Source organism: Pimephales promelas, chromosome 24 (assembly GCF_988280905.1).
Source record: "Pimephales promelas chromosome 24, fPimPro1.hap1.1, whole genome shotgun sequence".
In the NCBI taxonomy this organism is placed as follows: Eukaryota; Metazoa; Chordata; class Actinopteri; order Cypriniformes; family Leuciscidae; genus Pimephales; species Pimephales promelas.
The window spans coordinates 26688114-26709836 of record NC_142792.1 but is presented as its reverse complement, the minus strand read 5'-3'; the positions used below and the strand labels follow the sequence as shown (position 1 = coordinate 26709836).

Sequence of the window (21723 nt, the reverse complement as noted above, 5' to 3'; positions counted from 1 at the left end):
TTCTTGAGATTTAAGAATCGATATTAGTTCGTAAAAATGAGAATCGATTAATATCGAGAAATCGATATTTATTACCCAGCCCTATAAAATAAGCTACCAAAAGCTTGAAAAAATGAGCAGTTATCCCTGTTCTCAAACGCTGGGGGCGTGTCCGCTGGCTGCGCTGAAACCACGCCCACTGGCGGGAAACGGTGATATTAGGTGAAACTGCTTTCGGGATGAACACTGAGGCAGTTTGTGACCTGAAACATTGTCTTTTTTTGAAAAATCCTGTGAAAATCCTCAGCAATGTTGTTGACTGATGAATTTGCATATTGTTTGTCTTAAAGAATATTAAAAACACATAGTGCACATAGACACATAAACTTGATTTTCACCACAGGGGGACATTAAAGGTCCCCTGACATGAAATTGTCACTTTCTGGGTTTTTTAACATTAATACGAGTTCCTCTAGCCTGTATATGGTCACCCAGTGGCTAGAAATTTACTGTACTGTACACTTAAAATACTCATATCATAAAGTTCAGTGACATTTTTATTTGTGCATGGTTGAAAGCAAATACTGATACTCACATAATTACATACAATATATATGGAAAATTTAACTATATATTAAATACTGACAACTAACTAACAGTGTAGCCAACGCATTCTCATCCTTTGGCATCATATAGGTGACGTCATATGACATTTTGTCGAAATACTACGCACATGGCACCCTTTAGCATCAATATAACACGCATTGTTATGAGTAGGTTTAGGTCTGGGGTAGGGTCTGCATCTCATATTGACGCTAAAGGATGCCAGTCACCTGTATGACGCCTTGGGTTTTGCGTGTCTGACGCTAAAGGGTGCCGTGTGTAGTATTTCGCTGAAATGTCCTATGGCGTCACCTATATGACGCCAAAGGATGAGAACGGGCTGGTGTAGCTGACAATGTTTCGCTGACAGAATGTTTTGTTTTAAACCACCATTTTTAAACCACAACCTGCACTAATGTCAGTATGTTTTGTTTTAAACCACCATTTTTAAACCACAACCTGCTCTAATGTCAGTATGTTTTGTTTTAAACCACCATTTTTAAACCACAACCTGTTAATGTCAGAAAATGTATTTTTAAACCACCATTTTTAACCCTCTGATGGTCTTCAAAAAAAGTAACAATTCCAGTCTTCGGGGTCTATTGGACCCCAGACAATATTATTTAATTTTGTAACAGAATAGTATTTTTTTTTTTTTAACAAATATAATTTTACTCTGTTTATTAATGTTTTTCCTCAACATTTGTGTAGTTTTTGGAGGATTTATGATTTTTTTATTTATTTCTATAAATAAATAAATAAATAAAAATTTATTTAAATAGGATTTATACAAAAAAACAGCATTTTATGTTAAATAAACTTTATAAAAGACCCAGATTTCTAACTTTCATTCCTGGGGATACCATGGATAATTTTACAAGGTTGAATGTAAGATTTTTTGCCTAATTTTTGGAAAAAACAGGTTAAAATTTGTAATAAGTCACTTTATCCACTAGATGGCTATAGAGCTCCACTAGATGGCTATAGAGCTTCACTAGGCCTATAACTATTTGAATTACTGAAAGATATAGTTTCTAAAGTTGGATTCAGTTGGATTCATATCTAAATATTGTAAAATCACACTTATAACAAAAATAAAATACTTTTTGTCAAAGTTTAGCCTTTGTTTTTGTACTGAAAAAACAACAGTTTTTCAATAATGTTACATTATGATTAGAATAAAACCTGAACATGTTACAAAGAGAAATGTTGGAGTCTTAATATTTGATCATTTGATCATTTTCAACTGAACAGCAATAACAAATTAGCAAATAAAGCAGTAAAAATAAAATATTTAAAAAAAAAAAAAAGTAAATTGGGTAGAAAATAGAATAACTAGGAACAATAGTTTGGAACAATAGAACAGATGGTCTCATCTCTTTTATTTTTTTTATAGCCTTACAAATGTATTCCTGTGTGTGTGTGTGCACATTTTCAATGTGTCTTAGTGTTACCAATTTATTTTTGCGGTGGTTCTGCATTTTAGAGTATTTTATTTTACAAATGATAAGCGAATAGTTTTTATAGTCTGTATGTATTCCTGTATATTGCATTCCTCTATATGCGTGTGTTTGTGTGTGTGTGCATGTGTGTGAGCATGATAATTTTTGATTGTGGATGTTTTTTGCATTGTTGGAAGTGTGCCACTTAATTTCTGTCATTTCTGTCTGTGTTCTGCGTTACTTCTGATTTTGATGATGAATTGTGTCTATTTTGAGTCCAATGATAAATAAATATTTATTTATTAATTTATAGATATTTAAAAGATATCATAAATCCTCCAAAAACTGCACAAATGTTGAGTAAAAACATTAATAAACAGTAAAATAATATTTGTATACAAAAAAAAAACTATTGTTCTGTTACAAAATTAAATGGTATTTTTTGGGGTCCAATGGACCCCGAAGACCACGAGTGTGACTATTTTTGTCACGCCTACATAAAAACAGATAGAATTCCATTTTAATTTTTTTTTTTGTAGATCTTGACAGTGTTGAGAGCCGTAGCAAGTTTCATACCATTTGGAAAAAGAGAACATTTTTTTTAATTCAAGCAAAATTCATTTGGGGTCTAACAGACCCCGAAGACCATCAGACCACAACCCACTCTAATGTCAGAATGTTTTGTTTTAAACCACCATTTTTAAACCACAACCTGCTCTAATGTCAGAAAATGTATTTTTAAACCACCATTTTTAAACCACAACCCGCTCTAATGTCAGAATGTTTTGTTTTAAACTACCATTTTTAAACCACAACCTGCTCTAATGTCAGTATGTTTTGTTTTAAACCACCATTTTTAAACCACAACCTGCTCTAATGTCAGTATGTTTTGTTTTAAACCACCATTTTTAAACCACAACCTGTTAATGTCAGAAAATGTATTTTTAAACCACAACCCACTCTAATGTCAGAATGTTTTGTTTTAAACCACCATTTTTAAACCACAACCCGCTCTAATGTCAGAAAATGTATTTTTAAACCACCATTTTTAAACCACAACCCGCTCTAATGTCAGAATGTTTTGTTTTAAACCACCATTTTTAAACCACAACCTGCTCTAATGTCAGTATGTTTTGTTTTAAACCACCATTTTTAAACCACAACCTGCTCTAATGTCAGTATGTTTTGTTTTAAACCACCATTTTTAAACCACAACCTGTTAATGTCAGAAAATGTATTTTTAAACCACCATTTTTAAACCACAACCCACTCTAATGTCAGAATGTTTTGTTTTAAACCACCATTTTTAAACCACAACCCGCTCTAATGTCAGAAAATGTATTTTTAAACCACCATTTTTAAACCACAACCCGCTCTAATGTCAGAATGTTTTGTTTTAAACCACCATTTTTAAACCACAACCTGCTCTAATGTCAGTATGTTTTGTTTTAAACCACCATTTTTAAACCACAACCTGCTCTAATGTCAGTATGTTTTGTTTTAAACCACCATTTTTAAACCACAACCTGTTAATGTCAGAAAATGTATTTTTAAACCACCATTTTTAAACCACAACCCGCTCTAATGTCAGAAAATGTATTTTTAAACCACCATTTTTAAACCACAACCCGCTCTAATGTCAGAATGTTTTGTTTTAAACCACCATTTTTAAACCACAACCTGCTCTAATGTCAGAAAATGTATTTTTAAACCACCATTTTTAAACCACAGCCCACTCTAATGTCAGAATGTTTTGTTTTAAACCACAACTTATGGGATTTTTTGCATATTTCTTTCTTTAAAGACATACATTTTACATTAGTTTTGCATTCTCCAGGTGACTGTTCTCAATAATAGGAATGAAAGCAAGTATTCGTATTCTTAGAAGTTATGTTTCTAATAAATGTAAATGAATGAAAGTTCTTAACTGAAAGTAGTTTAACTTTCTGACTTCTTCTGACGCAGACATTCGATAACTGAACTGAATAAATCAAAAAAATTTCGTCAAAAAAATTTCATCAAAAATCAAAATTTTTTTTAGTTTTTTTTAAGAAATCTCATAAATGTGCACTAAAGCTTTTGCTTTAGTGCAAAAGATTTAAGGAAATTATTGTAAAAATCGAATAATTTGTCTATATGGAAAAAGCTGTATGGATCTCTTTTATAAAACTTTGATGCTGTAATGAAACCACATGTAAAACTAGGGTCTTTACAGTCTTCACGTGATCAATAGGATATATCAGACACTAAGCGAACCGGACTGTTTTATTTCTTTTCCTGAAGGAGACTGAATTTACGGCTTTATCTTTTGCACTTTTCTTGACTCCAGCTCTATGTTGCTTGGCAGACCTTTATTGACCAGCACCTGTTTTATCTAAAACAAAAGACAGACAGATCAAACTAGCTATTGTCTATTACCGTATTTTGTAAACTAGCTATTATCTTTCCGTATTTGTAAAAATATTCATAGTAAGTGTGACGTACTTGCTGTAAAACAATCTCAATGTTTCCACTCTGTGTAAGATCGAAAAATGAGGAAAGTTTCATTTGAAGTCCAATGACGTTGTCTAAAGGGAAACACACAGACATACTGTACACTTAAAATACTCATATTTGTTAACATTTAACATACAAAAATTACATGGGGTTATATATGTTATTTATCAAAAAAAAACCCTCTTTATTATCTATTTCTAAAATACAGGACTTCTTACTTTTAGAGGTGTGGTGTCCACTGTCCACCCTGAAGGCCCACCGACCGGGAACATTGACATTACTGGAGTTCTTGAGGTTTGAGATGAAGCTCCCATTGATTGATCCATGAATCACAAAGTAGTCAGTGGAGTTTACTGTGTCATAACCAGCCTGAAAGTATGTAAAAACCATAATCATATAAATAGTATAAACGCTAGTGAATAGTAACATTGATCTGATAGAGAAAACAGTTTATTTTACCTTCACTGGAAGTCCTGTTACAGCAATGTCTCCATAATTCATCAGAATAAATGAAAAACTACTGCCTGAAATTAAAACAACTTGAAACGAAGTTTCCTGAGAAGATTAAAAAAGAGAATCGCTTTAAAGTGAGCATTTACATATTTTTTTTATATACAAAATTACATTTTTGTATTATTGAATATTATTTTTATGAGCATTACTGATTGATCTCCTTGTTATTTTTACTGTTTTAATTTTTCATAATATTCTGTCACTGTCAGAGACAGTGTTTTCTGAAGTTTTGTTTGTGAATGTGAATACAGTGAAAACATTCACATTTAAATAGTATACTATCTTACTGTGTTAGAGGTTGGAAAGTAAGCAACTTTATCCCACGTTGCAACAAAGACCCAAGAAGCGCTGAAGGCCAGATTTGGGAAATGATTGTTTATATCCTGAGTGGCCCGTGTGAGAACACTTCCATTAGTGTACTGATGATATGAAACCACACCTCTCACACGGTTGTCAAGGTCGGTCCAGAGACCAGCGATTATATCTTGGCTTCGATTAGCAGGATAAAAGTAGGGAAAATATTGGCGTGAAGACTGGTTGAATGTGAGGTGTCCATTATTATTAACCTGAAACATGAGACATATTGTCAAAATCACAGTCACAGGTTTTACTGATAACAGATGACTTTATAAAGCATTCACCATTCACATTTAGTTCAACTGCTTACATAAATCTGCTGGTATGTGCGGCCAAAGAACAGAAATGGACTCAACAGTGGAATAACTGAGGAGCTTCCATCATCATCAGCAGGGTTTATTGTGTCTCCTGATGATGAGCCGAATGGGTAGAATATTCCTGGTGCTGCCAAGAGAATGAACAGAAATCATTTCTGTTACCTGATGTTTTCATTCACTGATTTATGGGGCTCATATTTGAATCTGGCTCATTAGTAGCGGGACAATGATGATGCCCTCTGGTGGATGACTCATGTGGGTAGGACTTTAAAATATATACCACTACATAATTAATAGTCTTGCCAATGTTTTTGAAGAAACATAGTGCTACTGGTAACAGTGTCTTTAAAAATATACTTATAGCCTATAATACAAAAATATTTATTAAAAAATAATAAAACAACACCCCACCCACCTCCTGGCATGATTGGGAAACAAGCAAAATGACTGAGCTGGGGTGTTTCTGATTATGAATGTACCATTAATTTAAAATTCCCTGTCCATGGCTTTAGATTGCAATTATCTGTGCAACGGCATATACTCTAATTAAAGTATAGTTATAATTAGGTGTTATTTTCATTTTAAATAGTTCCAAACATCAACATATACTCAAGTGCATGATGTTTTAAATGAATGCATAAACTAATCATACAAACATAGTACATGAGGTTATATGAAAAGTATCAAAACATTGCCTTGTAATACAAAATCTCTTTTATCTACATAGAGAAATTTAGGTAATTTTTTAACTTAATTTTAGGCGTCTTTCTTGTCAACAGTATTGCTATTTGATATAGACAGCATTTAAAGTCGTCTGTGTTATGAGTGTCTCATTTTAGTAATAGAAAAAAGGTGAGTAAAGATTTTACACAGTTACATTTCTTACAGTTCATTCAAACATCAAGAGGAGTTAATGCAATAAAATGACAAATTAATATACTGTATGTTAATGCACACGTGCTTCAGCATCTGCAAATTTCAAACACAGTTTTATCTACAGTCTGTACCAACAGACAAACACATACAGAATGATAGATTTTCACAATACATCTCGTCAAAAAAAACGTCAACAGTGAGTAAAGCCATAGCGTATACATTACATGACAAAGTTGTGTTTAGAGTGACAGTAGCATCATAGATGGTAATGTTCCTAACTTCTGCAAAAAAATAAAAAAATAAAAAAATAAAAATTAATTTTAATCAAAACTTCCATCAAAAGTTTTATCTCATCTTCATCTTACTGCTGAAGTTTTGACTCCCATCCAAACTTCAGCAGTAAGTAGAAGCCATAGCATATACATTACCTGACATAGTTGTGTTTGGACTGACAGTAGCATTATTGGTGGGAGTTTTCATAACTTCTGCAAAAAAAAAAAATAATAAAAAAAAAATAGAATTTTAACTATTAAACAGATACGAATATAAATTACAAAAGCACAAAAGGCACATATTAATGGATTAAACTCCACAGTGTGTCAAAAACAGATAGTCTAAAGTAATCGTAGATATAATAGGCTACATTATAAAAACAGATTCCTGTACGAATGCAAACTTAACATATTGTTCCCTTATACCTACACGGAAGTACACTATAATTACAGAAACGTACACTTCATTAATTTCAGTGTACTTACACAGTTGTTTGCGGGTCGTAAAATAAAGTGTTACCTAAAATTTTTAATAATCTGGGAATTGAAGATACTAATCGCTGCAGTTTCATAAGTGACATTTTTACCCTATGTTGATTGATATAAGACATCTCCTCAGTCTGTGGTCGTTGTTGTCTGATTCGCTTTTTCACAATGGGCCAAATATTTTCAACAGGAGATTTGGACTACAGGTAGCCCATCAGGCACATCCCTTCTATGGTGTAGTATGTGAAACCTCTCTGTTGTAGCGTGTGCAGAATGGGGCCTGGCGTGGTTTTGCTTCCCAGGAAAGATGTCATGTTTCATCTATGGGACTGAGAACTCGCTATCTGTTTTTCCCCAAAACAAGCTGAAACGTGAACTCATTTGACCACAGCACACATTTCCACATGTCTTCTAGACCATCTAGTCTAGGTCATCAAAATAAAAACTTACAAAATACAACTATGGTCAATAAACGTTTCTTTGTACTTTTCTCAGTTTAAAAAAGGTTTAAGATAATTTAAAAAAATTCTAGATTGTGGATTTTATTGCATTTTACAACTTTTCTAGAAATGGGGCTGTACTTCAAAGGTCAACAATTACCTGCCAGTGTTGATGCAGAGGTTGTCGTTGCAGTTGATGGTGCAGGTGTTACTACTGGAGATGATGTTGGTGCAGGTATTACTGATATAGAGGCGTTTAGTGCAGGTAATGGAGATGTTGTTGGTGCAGTTGTTGTTTGTGCTCTGGCTGTCAAAGAGAAAAAGAGATGATTCAAATTCAGAAAAAGACAATTCAATAAAGCACAAAGTGTTGAAACCCTATTGTAATTGTTAATTTATTACAATAATTTTTCCACCTGAAAACTGATCAGGCAGCCCAAACCGAAAGGCCTAGAGACTTGAAACTCGGTCAGATGCCCAGACTGGTCCCAATCGGCCGGATAGTGGCATTTTATGGAAACTACATTTTATGGAGATTGGGCCATAGGTAGCACTATTAACCATACGAAGAGTTCAGATGCAAAAGCCTCTAAATGCCATTTGAAATTTTCTTCTAAAATGATCATTTTGGAAGAAAATTTCAAATGGCACTTAGAGGCTTTTGCATCTGAACTCTTCATATATTTAATCATATATTTCCTATGGTAAATTATCTGTTTTGGCTGTAAATGGTCTTTTCTATCTATGTCACTGGTTAAAACTTAATGTCTTAAATGCTTGGACCCCACTAAATGCTGCTTGCAGCTTTAATTAATATTGTTATTATCCATGCCACACCCACGATAAGACTGAAAATTAATCTGAAGGTAAATAAAACCTTACTCAGTGCCAGGACTGATATGAACACCAGCAGCAGCTGTGAAACTAGAGACAATCTCATGATGAAGTCGTCAGAGATAAACCATGTAGGAGTCCTTCTGTAATCAGAGAGCATTATTTGAGCATCATGGAAAATTATAAATGCATTTAAACCAATGTTAGTCTAGAATCTCTATTAATAAAATCCATATTAGAAATTGCAAAATTCTATAAAATCTATGGAGTCATTTGCAGTCTTTAAACTTAAACAGTGCAAAAATATGCATCTCAATTTGGACAACAATGTAAGTAATGCTGTTATACTATCAATCTAAATTGAACAATTAAATGAGTTTACAAAGAATTGACACTCATGTACAGTATAACCTCAATGAGATTAGAAAATCGTTATGCTTTTCATGCTATTTGTCAAATCATCCACTCACTCGAGGTCAAGAGTATCTATAGGACATTGTTATAATCACCTTTGTATCAGCAAATATTAATTACAAACTATTTTACAAGATTTCAGGGTCTGTGTTTGGACCACCCACTTTCCCAACGACGGAAACCCACTTCTTTTACTTGCGCTTTGGGAAAGTTTACTTAATCTATTTGAATTCAGTTTTAAGAGCTTCTCCTTCCTGGGAACAGTCATAAACTCTATACAAATGAGAGTGTGCTTCCATCAGAGTGCACACTCACCATTCAACGCCTAGCCGCGTCGTTCAGAGCGGATGTTAGGTCTCATGTAGCCAGGGAAAACCCAGACCACTTCCCATGGCAAATTTAGTTCTGCTCTGCAAGTTGGTCTGGCAAAGAGCTCATTCAAGCCCATTTCTAATCTGTCGAAATCACGGCACCAATCAGAAATGCTGGGGTGGGCTTTAGCAGATTTTGCACATTTACAAAGATGGATGCCGCCTTGGAACCAGGGGTGCGCGGTTATAGTGGAACACCATCATTAGAACTTTATAACCACCAAAACCATGTTATAAAAATATTTTTTTCACAAGAATGTTTAAATACTAGTATCAGCTTACAAGGGAAACGGAGACGGAGTTAGTGGTGCTTCGGAGGCTGATACAGGAGATGATTCGGGAGAGGAATCTCTTCCCCTTTACCACTCAGAGTGCACGCTGACACGAGTAAAGCCTTGTTTATACTGGCAAAAATGACGCGTTCAGGGTGCAAGACCCCATTTCGCTTGGCAGTGTGCATGGCTATTTTTGCAACTGCACACTCGGCGGCGCTTCCGAAGATGAACTTCAAATTGAATTTGCCCAAGCTTATACGTCTACCTGCAATGGCACCCAGCTTTGCCAGACCGTTACTCAGTTACAACTGACCAAACCGGCATGATTTTCAAAGAGGAAAGTTATCCCAACAGATGCATCTCCTGCCTATGGTTGAGCCCCCTTTAAATAAACAAGGCAGTGAAAGTAAAAAGATCATGGCTTTAAAGGGATAGTTCACCCAAAAATGAAAATTAAGTCTTTAATTATTCACCACCCATGCTGGACCAACCCCGTAAGACCTTCGTTCGTCTTTGGAACACAAATGAAGATATTTTTGATTAAATTTGAGAGGTATATCACTGCTACATAGGCTGCCTAAGGGATCGAAACTTGCCGGCCCAGAAAGTCAATGAAGAAAATGTTTAAATATTCCATGTGACTACAGTGGCTCAAGTATAAGTTTATCAAGCGACAAGAATACTTTTTGTCCAAAAAAAAATAAAATAAAAAATAACGACTTTATTTGACTATTCCTTTTCTTCCTTGTTGGCCTGAGACGAGAGTTCAAGAGATTTCCACGACGCATGCGTGAGAACTGAACTGAAGTAATTGGAAATCTCTTGAACTCTCGTTTCAGGCCTACAAGGAAGAAATGGAGTAGTGGAATAAAGTTGTTATTTTTGTTTGTTTTTTCGCACAAAAAGTATTCGCGTCGCTTGATAAACATATAGTTGAGCCACTGTAGTCACATGGAATATTTAAACATTTTCTTCATTGACTTTCTGGGCCGGCAAGTTTCGATCCCTTAGGCAGCCTATGTAGCAGTGATCCACCTCTCAAATTTATTTCAAAAATATCTTCATTTGTGTTCCAAAGACGAACGAAGGTCTTACAGGGTTGGTCCAGCATGGGGGGTGAATAATTAATGACTTAATTTTCATTTTTGGGTGAACTGACCCTTTAACTGTCACGGTGTGGCTCTGGCAGAGGAACGAGGAGACCGGAGTATCGGGAAGAACAGGTTTTTAATATATATAAACAGGCAGGCAGACAGGAACACGGGCACCACACGGGTTCACAATAAACATCAATAGACATCGACCGACAAAGACAGAGTAAAACTGAGGGAACTAAATACACAGAAGAATCAAACATAATGGGGTGAAAACAGGTGAAACAGATGAACAGGACGCTGAACGGGAGGCTGATGAGGGAGTGAGTTCAGGTGTGCAGACCAGAGAGGATCATGGGAAGTGTAGTGCTGAAGACAAGACAGACTGGTGCAGACGGAGGACTGTGACAGAAACATATAACTTTGAAGCCTCAGTGGTTAAATTATTTCTATTGTGTCTAAACCTTACCAGATTAAATCACATTTTATTCCCAACTTTTGCTCCCAACTTTTTTACTCCCAACATGTTTAAAAAAAAAAACTTTTTTAAGTTGTGAATCTATTATTATGCCTAAATACTTGTACTCACGGACTACATATTTTATTCCTGATACAATGACTTTCAAATCTGTCTCTCTATTTGCAGACATTGATAAAAAAAACATATACAGTTTTACTAACATTAAGATGTTGACATTATGTTTTTTAACCAATTAGAGACATTGACCTTTGCAGCTGATTAATGGTCTGCAGCTTGCTTTTTGTTTTTAGCATAGACATATATAACCGTATCATCAGCATACTGTATATCTGACAGTTAACAGTAGATTCACAAACATCCGGCAGGTCATAAATGTACAAAATGAACACCAACGGTCCCAAAATTGAACCTTGGGGTACACCAACAGAATTAATAACTATTTGTGAAGTATTGCTTACCTGCACACACTGTTTTCTATCAACAAGGTATGATATTATCAATTTAATTTCCTCAATTTTATTTCCTAAATTATCAAAAATTATAATTTGATAACTGTTTTACAGTATTACAAGCTCTCTTTAATTGTAGAGAGACAATTGCCACCATACCTACTTTGTCCAATTTAGATTTTATATTTTCTAAAAGAAAACAATTAGCAGTTTCTATAAAGTGATACTTTCGAAACTCAAATTGCATCGGATGTAAAGAGAATGGAGTACTATTCAAATGTAATATTATCTGTTATCTGCTTGAGATTGTCGCTGAAAGAAGCGCATGATCATGCCAAGTTAGCTCTGGATGCTGGTCACGAAAAAAGAAAGCTGCACTATGATAAGAAACGCAGATCAGCTTCTTATAACGTTGGTGACCTTGTCAGAGTGAGAACTCACCATAAGTCAGACGCTTTGGCCAACTTTACCGCTAAACTAGCGCCGTTGTACTCTGGTCCATACATTGTCTCTAAAGTTTTTTTCTGACGTGAACTATTGGCTTACAAAGTTAAACACTGGTGAGGATGATGGAGTCTGTCATGTTGTAAATATGCAGCCTTTCCACATCCAAAACGTGTGTGACAGGAACATTATGAATGCGCCTGCATTTGACTTGCATTTGAAACGAACTTTGATGCATCTGATGAATGTCAGCAAACAATTCAGTTGAATGGGGACTTTTCTCAAGAGTCACACACTGACACTGTTCATGACATTGACATTTGTGAGTCTATAGGAAGTACATCCCTGACTTTGACCTTGCCCCAGAGTCCTTGATACAATCTCAGACCTTGGTTAGTCCCTAGAATTACTTCTGGTTTGTCAGACAGTGGATGGACTAATGAGTATCTAATGATGAGCTGACTAACGCCTGTTCCACACATACTCCATTAGCAGTGCGTATGCGGTGTAGGAGCAGTATGTGCTATATTGCTTTCACATATCCTGCGTTAGCAGTGCTCAGCAGATCTGCCGCGGCTACCACAAACACAAGGTTTTTATTTATCAGCAACATTTATAGAGCTATATAAAAATGTTTTGGAAGCATTCAGATGCTCTTTGTACACTGTGCAGCTACACTATTCACATTTAAATACAATAGCCCACATTTAAACAACATAGCCTTTTATTCAATCCATAAATTTTATATAGATTTATTTACTGCAGAACGTTTAAACATGTGGGCTACTTTTCTTATGTTAAAATCACCAACATTTTTATATTAAAGCTTACAACTGAAAAAAAAATTATGTATGTATATATATATATATATATATATATATAGTATATATATATATATATATATATATATATATATATATATATATATATATGAAGAGTTCAGATGCAAAAGCCTCTAAATGCCATTTGAAATTTTCTTCTAGAATGGTCATTTTTATCAAGCTTGTATATTTAAGTTCAGTAATTTCACTTAAATTGCAATTAATAGGTAATCTTCATTTAAGTGAAATTTCTGTACTTAAATAAAAATGATCATTTTAGAAGAAAATTTCAAATGGCACTTAGAGGCTTTTGCATCTGAACTCTTTATATATATATATATATATATATATATATATATATATATATATATAAAAAGTAAAAAGATGAATGTGAAAACAAGTAGTAAAATTTAATTAAATACATTCATGGTGTGATTACTAAATTTCCATGTCAAATCATTTCCAAATGGTTTGTGGTCAAATCATTTTGACCACAAACCATGTGCTGTCACTTTAATTCAGTGCATCAAGTGCAGAACAGCAAAAATAGACTCGGTGCGGGAGCTATCGTGGCACTGCTGCATACGCACAGCTCCTGGAACGTATTGCCGGACGAGACTCTTACATTCATCTGACGAGTCGTTTGAGAATCATTGAACATGCTGATGCTATTATGATAAAATGAAAGTGTTTTTTGATGCATGTAAACCTGTAGTAGGAGACTCCAAAACAGAATTAGGCACCTTTAATATAGCATAATAGGGGCACTTTACCCAGACCAGAACAAAGAAATCTTCTAATCTAATTTGTAAAACTTTAGTTAGAAGACATTTACAAAGCTCCGTGTAAATGTCCTTGAAGATATACAGCCCATTCTCACTCCCAAGGCGTCACCTAACTGACGCCTTGGGAAGCATTTGGACATGCTTCAATATCTGACGCTTTAGGCGCCCTTTAGCGTCAGTTTGATGACGCCCTAGGATCGCGTGTACCCTACCCCCACCCCACACCTAAACCTAACCGCGTCCTCTAACTGACGCTTTCCTTTAGCGTCAGTTAGATGACGCCGTAGGATCGCGTCATGTAAGTGACGCTAAAGGGCGCCTGAAACGTCAAATATTGAAGCATGGTCAAAGGTGACGCCTTGGGGTGAGAATGCGTTGAGATATAAATATCTGGTGACAGGCTATATCTGGAAGATATAGCTTATTATGGTTTCTATAAAATAATACATTAAAAACATTGATAATTAAAGCTGCAAGCAGCATTTATCGGTGTTCAGGTCTTTAAGGCATTTAAGCACAAAAGCATTAAAAGACATTAAGTTGTATGTAGCAGGCATGATTTATCATGATATACTACATTTCAGCTTGATATTACATAATTAACCATGTTCCAATATGATTTATCATAATTTACCATGTTAAAATATGATTTACTACAGTTTAGTTCACACACTCATTTTCAACTTCAGGATAATAGTCATTTTTTACAAAATGTGGTTGTAAATGTTAAAAGATTGAATTGATAAAGTTATACTATGAATTATAGTTGAGTATTGTGAAAAAAAAAAGAATTTAAACTGCAGTGGGCAGTACAACACCACTCATTGGCCACCTATAATCCGATCCTCACGGAACTTTGCGGAGTAACTTTGGTTGCTGTAGCGCCACCTATCCACCTATGCACCTCGTACTCTGATAGCTTTGAGATATACAAATCCGAGATATACACCTTGTCCGTCTTGAGCCAGGGATTACAGTGGTGTAAAAACATTGAAGCTAAGTCAAACGGTCTAGGAATATGAGCAATTTAGTACTTTTGGTTGCTGTAGCGCCACCTATGGGCCAATCGGGGTCATACTCTGATAGCTTCTCCACAATTCGAGGCCCTACCATCTGACAAAGTTTCACAGCTCCAGCCCTTACGGTTTGGGCTGCACGATGCGTTTTAGGGGATTTTTTTTTTCTTTCTAGCAAATACAATAGGTTTTCAGCACTTCGTGCCTGAACACCTAATAATGAGAGACCTTTTTGACGATTGTAGCGCCACCTATGATCCGATCCTCACGAAACTTTGCATGCTTCCTAACCATGTTAGGACACATATGCTCACCGATTTTTGTGAAGTTGTGACTTTTTGGGGGGGATTTAGGGGCTTTTGACTGAATTTTGCCACAGACCACTATCTAAATGAGCCTGTTACAGCCAACCAAATGCAAAATTTCAACTTTTTTTCGATAATTATTGATCTAGAGAGTCCAGAGAATAGGCCTAGACTGGTTTGGTCCCGATCGGGCAAAAATCCAGGGACTAGTTCGCAAAAGTGGGTTTTGGACAAAAACCGAAATAACAATTTTTTTTTTGCTCCAAATGGAAATCCGAGAAATACACCTTGTCCGTCTTGAGCCAGGAATTACAGTGGTGTAAAAACATTGAAGCTAAGTCAAACGGTCTAGGAGTTATGAGCAATTTAGTACTTTTGGGTGCTGTAGCGCCACCTATGGGCCAATCGGGGTCATACTCTGATAGCTTCTCCACAATTCGAGGCCCTACCATCTGACAAAGTTTCACAGCTCCAGCCCTTACGGTTTGGGCTGCACGATGCGTTTTAGGGGATTTTTTTTTTCTTTCTAGCAAATACAATAGGTTTTCAGCACTTCGTGCCTGAACACCTAATAATGAGAGACCTTTTTGACGATTGTAGCGCCACCTATGATCCGATCCTCACGAAACTTTGCATGCTTCCTAACCATGTTAGGACACATATGCTCACCGATTTTTGTGAAGTTGTGACTTTTTGGGGGGGATTTAGGGGCTTTTGACTGAATTTTGCCACAGACCACTATCTAAATGAGCCTGTTACAGCCAACCAAATGCAAAATTTCAACTTTTTTTCGATAATTATTGATCTAGAGAGTCCAGAGAATAGGCCTAGACTGGTTTGGTCCCGATCGGGCAAAAATCCAGGGACTAGTTCGCAAAAGTGGGTTTTGGACAAAAACCGAAATAACAATTTTTTTTTTGCTCCAAATGGAAATCCGAGAAATACACCTTGTCCGTCTTGAGCCAGGAATTACAGTGGTGTAAAAACATTGAAGCTAAGTCAAACGGTCTAGGAGTTATGAGCAATTTAGTACTTTTGGTTGCTGTAGCGCCACCTATGGGCCAATCGGGGTCATACTCTGATAGCTTCTCCACAATTCGAGGCCCTACCATCTGACAAAGTTTCACAGCTCCAGCCCTTACGGTTTGGGCTGCACGATGCGTTTTAGGGGATTTTTTGTTTCTTTCTAGCAAATACAATAGGTTTTCAGCACTTCGTGCCTGAACACCTAATAATGAGAGACCTTTTTGACGATTGTAGCGCCACCTATGATCCGATCCTCACGAAACTTTGCATGCTTCCTAACCATGTTAGGACACATATGCTCACCGATTTTTGTGAAGTTGTGCCTTTTTGGGGGGGATTTAGGGGCTTTTGACTGAATTTTGCCACAGACCACTATCTAAATGAGCCTGTTACAGCCAACCAAATGCAAAATTTCAACTTTTTTTCGATAATTATTGATCTAGAGAGTCCAGAGAATAGGCCTAGACTGGTTTGGTCCCGATCGGGCAAAAAACCAGGGACTAGTTCGCAAAAGTGGGTTTTGGACAAAAACCAAAATAACAAGTTTATTTTTGCTCCAAATGGAAATCCGAGATATACATCTTGTCCGTCTTGAGCCAGGGATTACAGTGGTGTAAAAACATTGAAGCTAAGTCAAACGGTCTAGGAGTTATGAGCAATTTAGTACTTTTGGTTGCTGTAGCGCCACCTACGGGCCAATCGGGGTCATACTCTGATAGCTTCTCCACAATTCGAGGCCCTACCATCTGACAAAGTTTCACAGCTCCAGCCCTTACGGTTTGGGCTGCACGATGCGTTTTAGGGGATTTTTTGTTTCTTTCTAGCAAATACAATAGGTTTTCAGCACTTCGTGCCTGAACACCTAATAATGAGAGACCTTTTTGACGATTGTAGCGCCACCTATGATCCGATCCTCACGAAACTTTGCATGCTTCCTAACCATGTTAGGACACATATGCTCACCGATTTTTGTGAAGTTGTGCCTTTTTGGGGGGGATTTAGGGGCTTTTGACTGAATTTTGCCACAGACCACTATCTAAATGAGCCTGTTACAGCCAACCAAATGCAAAATTTCAACTTTTTTTCGATAATTATTGATCTAGAGAGTCCAGAGAATAGGCCTAGACTGGTTTGGTCCCGATCGGGCAAAAAACCAGGGACTAGTTCGCAAAAGTGGGTTTTGGACAAAAACCAAAATAACAAATTTATTTTTGCTCCAAATGGAAATCCGAGATATACATCTTGTCCGTCTTGAGCCAGGGATTACAGTGGTGTAAAAACATTGAAGCTAAGTCAAACGGTCTAGGAGTTATGAGCAATTTAGTACTTTTGGTTGCTGTAGCGCCACCTATGGGCCAATCGGGGTCATACTCTGATAGCTTCTCCACAATTCGAGGCCCTACCATCTGACAAAGTTTCACAGCTCCAGCCCTTACGGTTTGGGCTGCACGATGCGTTTTAGGGGATTTTTTTTCTTTCTAGCAAATACAATAGGTTTTCAGCACTTCGTGCCTGAACACCTAATAATGAGAGACCTTTTTGACGATTGTAGCGCCACCTATGATCCGATCCTCACGAAACTTTGCATGCTTCCTAACCATGTTAGGACACATATGCTCACCGATTTTTGTGAAGTTGTGCCTTTTTGGGGGGGATTTAGGGGCTTTTGACTGAATTTTGCCACAGACCACTATCTAAATGAGCCTGTTACAGCCAACCAAATGCAAAATTTCAACTTTTTTTCGATAATTATTGATCTAGAGAGTCCAGAGAATAGGCCTAGACTGGTTTGGTCCCGATCGGGCAAAAATCCAGGGACTAGTTCGCAAAAGTGGGTTTTGGACAAAAACCGAAATAACAATTTTTTTTTTGCTCCAAATGGAAATCCGAGAAATACACCTTGTCCGTCTTGAGCCAGGAATTACAGTGGTGTAAAAACATTGAAGCTAAGTCAAACGGTCTAGGAGTTATGAGCAATTTAGTACTTTTGGTTGCTGTAGCGCCACCTATGGGCCAATCGGGGTCATACTCTGATAGCTTCTCCACAATTCGAGGCCCTACCATCTGACAAAGTTTCACAGCTCCAGCCCTTACGGTTTGGGCTGCACGATGCGTTTTAGGGGATTTTTTTTTCTTCTTTCTAGCAAATACAATAGGTTTTCAGCACTTCGTGCCTGAACACCTAATAATGAGAGACCTTTTTGACGATTGTAGCGCCACCTATGATCCGATCCTCACGAAACTTTGCATGCTTCCTAACCATGTTAGGACACATATGCTCACCGATTTTTGTGAAGTTGTGCCTTTTTGGGGGGGATTTAGGGGCTTTTGACTGAATTTTGCCACAGACCACTATCTAAATGAGCCTGTTACAGCCAACCAAATGCAAAATTTCAACTTTTTTTCGATAATTATTGATCTAGAGAGTCCAGAGAATAGGCCTAGACTGGTTTGGTCCCGATCGGGCAAAAAACCAGGGACTAGTTCGCAAAAGTGGGTTTTGGGCAAAAACCAAAATAACAAATTTATTTTTGCTCCAAATGGAAATCCGAGATATACATCTTGTCCGTCTTGAGCCAGGGATTACAGTGGTGTAAAAACATTGAAGCTAAGTCAAACGGTCTAGGAGTTATGAGCAATTTAGTACTTTTGGTTGCTGTAGCGCCACCTATGGGCCAATCGGGGTCATACTCTGATAGCTTCTCCACAATTCGAGGCCCTACCATCTGACAAAGTTTCACAGCTCCAGCCCTTACGGTTTGGGCTGCACGATGCGTTTTAGGGGATTTTTTGTTTCTTTCTAGCAAATACAATAGGTTTTCAGCACTTCGTGCCTGAACACCTAATAATGAGAGACCTTTTTGACGATTGTAGCGCCACCTATGATCCGATCCTCACGAAACTTTGCATGCTTCCTAACCATGTTAGGACACATATGCTCACCGATTTTTGTGAAGTTGTGCCTTTTTGGGGGGGATTTAGGGGCTTTTGACTGAATTTTGCCACAGACCACTATCTAAATGAGCCTGTTACAGCCAACCAAATGCAAAATTTCAACTTTTTTTCGATAATTATTGATCTAGAGAGTCCAGAGAATAGGCCTAGACTGGTTTGGTCCCGATCGGGCAAAAAACCAGGGACTAGTTCGCAAAAGTGGGTTTTGGACAAAAACCAAAATAACAAATTTATTTTTGCTCCAAATGGAAATCCGAGATATACATCTTGTCCGTCTTGAGCCAGGGATTACAGTGGTGTAAAAACATTGAAGCTAAGTCAAACGGTCTAGGAGTTATGAGCAATTTAGTACTTTTGGTTGCTGTAGCGCCACCTACGGGCCAATCGGGGTCATACTCTGATAGCTTCTCCACAATTCGAGGCCCTACCATCTGACAAAGTTTCACAGCTCCAGCCCTTACGGTTTGGGCTGCACGATGCGTTTTAGGGGATTTTTTGTTTCTTTCTAGCAAATACAATAGGTTTTCAGCACTTCGTGCCTGAACACCTAATAATCATAAATGTTTCAGTAAATCAGCATATTAGGATGATTTCTGAAGTATCATGTGACTCTGAAGACTGGAATAAAGATGCTGAAAATGCAGCTTTACATCACAGGTATGAACTACATTTCAAACTATATACTGAAGTAAGAAAACATTTATTTTAAATTACACCTACAGGTATATGATTGGCAGAAAAACACATTTAATTCTAAATACTATACTGAATATAAAGGTAAATATTGGTTGAATGTTGATGTATTTTATCATTTTGTGGTTATAAAATCATAAAATAAACAAATTGATTTATTGCATTGTTCCATTGTATCATCTCAACTTACACAACTAGCATGAATGAGTACATCTAAAGTAAAAGATCAAGTATAGTATACAAATTATTTTAAGTTAAATGAACTCTCTTGTAAGTGTACACTACTAGACATGCACTTGTTAGTACTACCTATTTCACTTTACTCAGTTTTTTGAGTGCAATCGGTTTGCATGTTTTTTCAAGTAAGCTGTACTAATTGGATATCACAGTGTATATACATTAATTTTTATTTTAATCCATTGAACAAATAAGGATATATAGACCATTTCACAAGATGTAAACAACACTGGTCCAGAAGCACTTCCTGTTTCAGTTTGTAACTGTTTTCTTTATTTCACATGTAAAGAAAACATCTTAAAGATGTTTGTTTAACTTTTTGATTCAGTTTTAAATGTTCTGTTGGTTGTATTTTATCCCAGCTTTTATGTAGTGTTAAAAAACTGAAACAGGAAGTGCTTCTGGACCAGTGTTGTTTACATCTTGTGAAATGGTCTATAGTCTAATTTGAGAATATATTTCAAGGCGATTAATCATTAAGAGAAAGATGTGACTTACCTCAGACTGCTTCTTCTGCCGCACTTGTACCTGATGTGGATTAGCAGGAAGTTTTGGATTTTAAATGTGTCCTGGACCTGTGTTTAAATAGAAGCATTTCATGGAATGTGACATATGCTGGTAGCGTTAGGCAAAATGCCAAGAATCAAATATTGAACAGGAAAGTGTGACTAATAGCATTTAGCCTGACCACATTAAATCCACTGTGACATTAAATATTAGCAGTACAGAAACCAAATCTACAAGAACTTATAAGAACAATTTTAGCAGCTGAGACCTTACTGCATTCAATTTTTTTGTTTTGTTTCATACATCTATGAGTTAGGCCTTGTCCACACGAACACAGGTATTTTTTATAACCGTGACTTTTTTTACGCGGTTCGGCTGTTCGTCCACACGGAAGCGCAGTATCAGGACACTGAAATCGAACATTTTTGAAAACCCCTGCCAAGGTGAGGGTTTTCAGAAACGCAGGTTGCATTTGTTGTCGTCTAGACCGTAAAACCCGGTAAAACCGGTAAAACCGGGGGTTTTAGACTTGCGACGCCAGAGCGTGCGCCATTATCCGCTGGAGTTGAAAGTTGCCAACCTATGGGCTGGTCAGTCCAGTGTTCCTCCATATGAAGCCCCCTATTGGGCCATATATGTATACCTAGGTCCTCCCTACGGGTAGGCATGCTGCGGCATATGTCCTCTGAGATATGCTCCCCAGTGTACCTTGGTATTCCTGTGCTAAGTAGGACTCCTTCGTCTGTGCTAATCTCACGACAGGAGATCAGACTTTCGCAGGGCACTGGAAGACAGCTGCGAAGGTGGCGTGATTACACGGGGGACCCCCATTCTACGTCATCAGAGGTAACTCGGAGTGACTACGAAAGGGAACATCTCGGTTACATTATTGTTTCCTGAGTAGGGAACGGAACGGAGACGTTACTTCTCCCTGCCACTTTCGCTATACCACTGGGTAGACGTCTGAGTTCAGTCTTGGCTCCTCAGCGAAGACATACTGCCTTTAAGTCCGCGCTCTCCTTAAATACCCACGCGGTGGGGGGAGATACACTATGCAAATTCCGCTGAGCCATGGCATTTCACCGCCATTGGCTCGTTTTATAATACTCGAAGATGATTGGCTTTCTAGGTGAAACCCCCATTCTACGTCATCCGACGTAACGTCTCCGTTCCCTACTCAGGGAACGAGGGTTACATACGTAACCGAGACGTTTTGTGAAGAACATCTGCTGATT

General features: G+C 37.1%; 1 protein-coding gene across 1 annotated transcript; it reads right to left on the bottom strand.

Annotated features, from left to right (window-relative positions):
• Positions 1-3890: 3890 nt before the first annotated feature.
• LOC148969310 (sushi, nidogen and EGF-like domain-containing protein 1) lies at positions 3891-20550 on the bottom strand. The gene is made up of 11 exons (XM_089126935.1): positions 20480-20550; positions 8664-8758; positions 7942-8088; positions 7012-7068; positions 6808-6864; positions 5701-5834; positions 5321-5599; positions 4980-5075; positions 4739-4889; positions 4509-4591; positions 3891-4398 (listed from the first exon to the last, which is right to left on the bottom strand). The coding sequence occupies exons 2-11, from the start codon at positions 8719-8721 to the stop codon at positions 4318-4320; spliced, it is 1143 nt and encodes a 380-aa protein (XP_088983061.1). The 5' UTR covers positions 8722-8758; positions 20480-20550; the 3' UTR covers positions 3891-4317.
• Positions 20551-21723: the final 1173 nt, after the last annotated feature.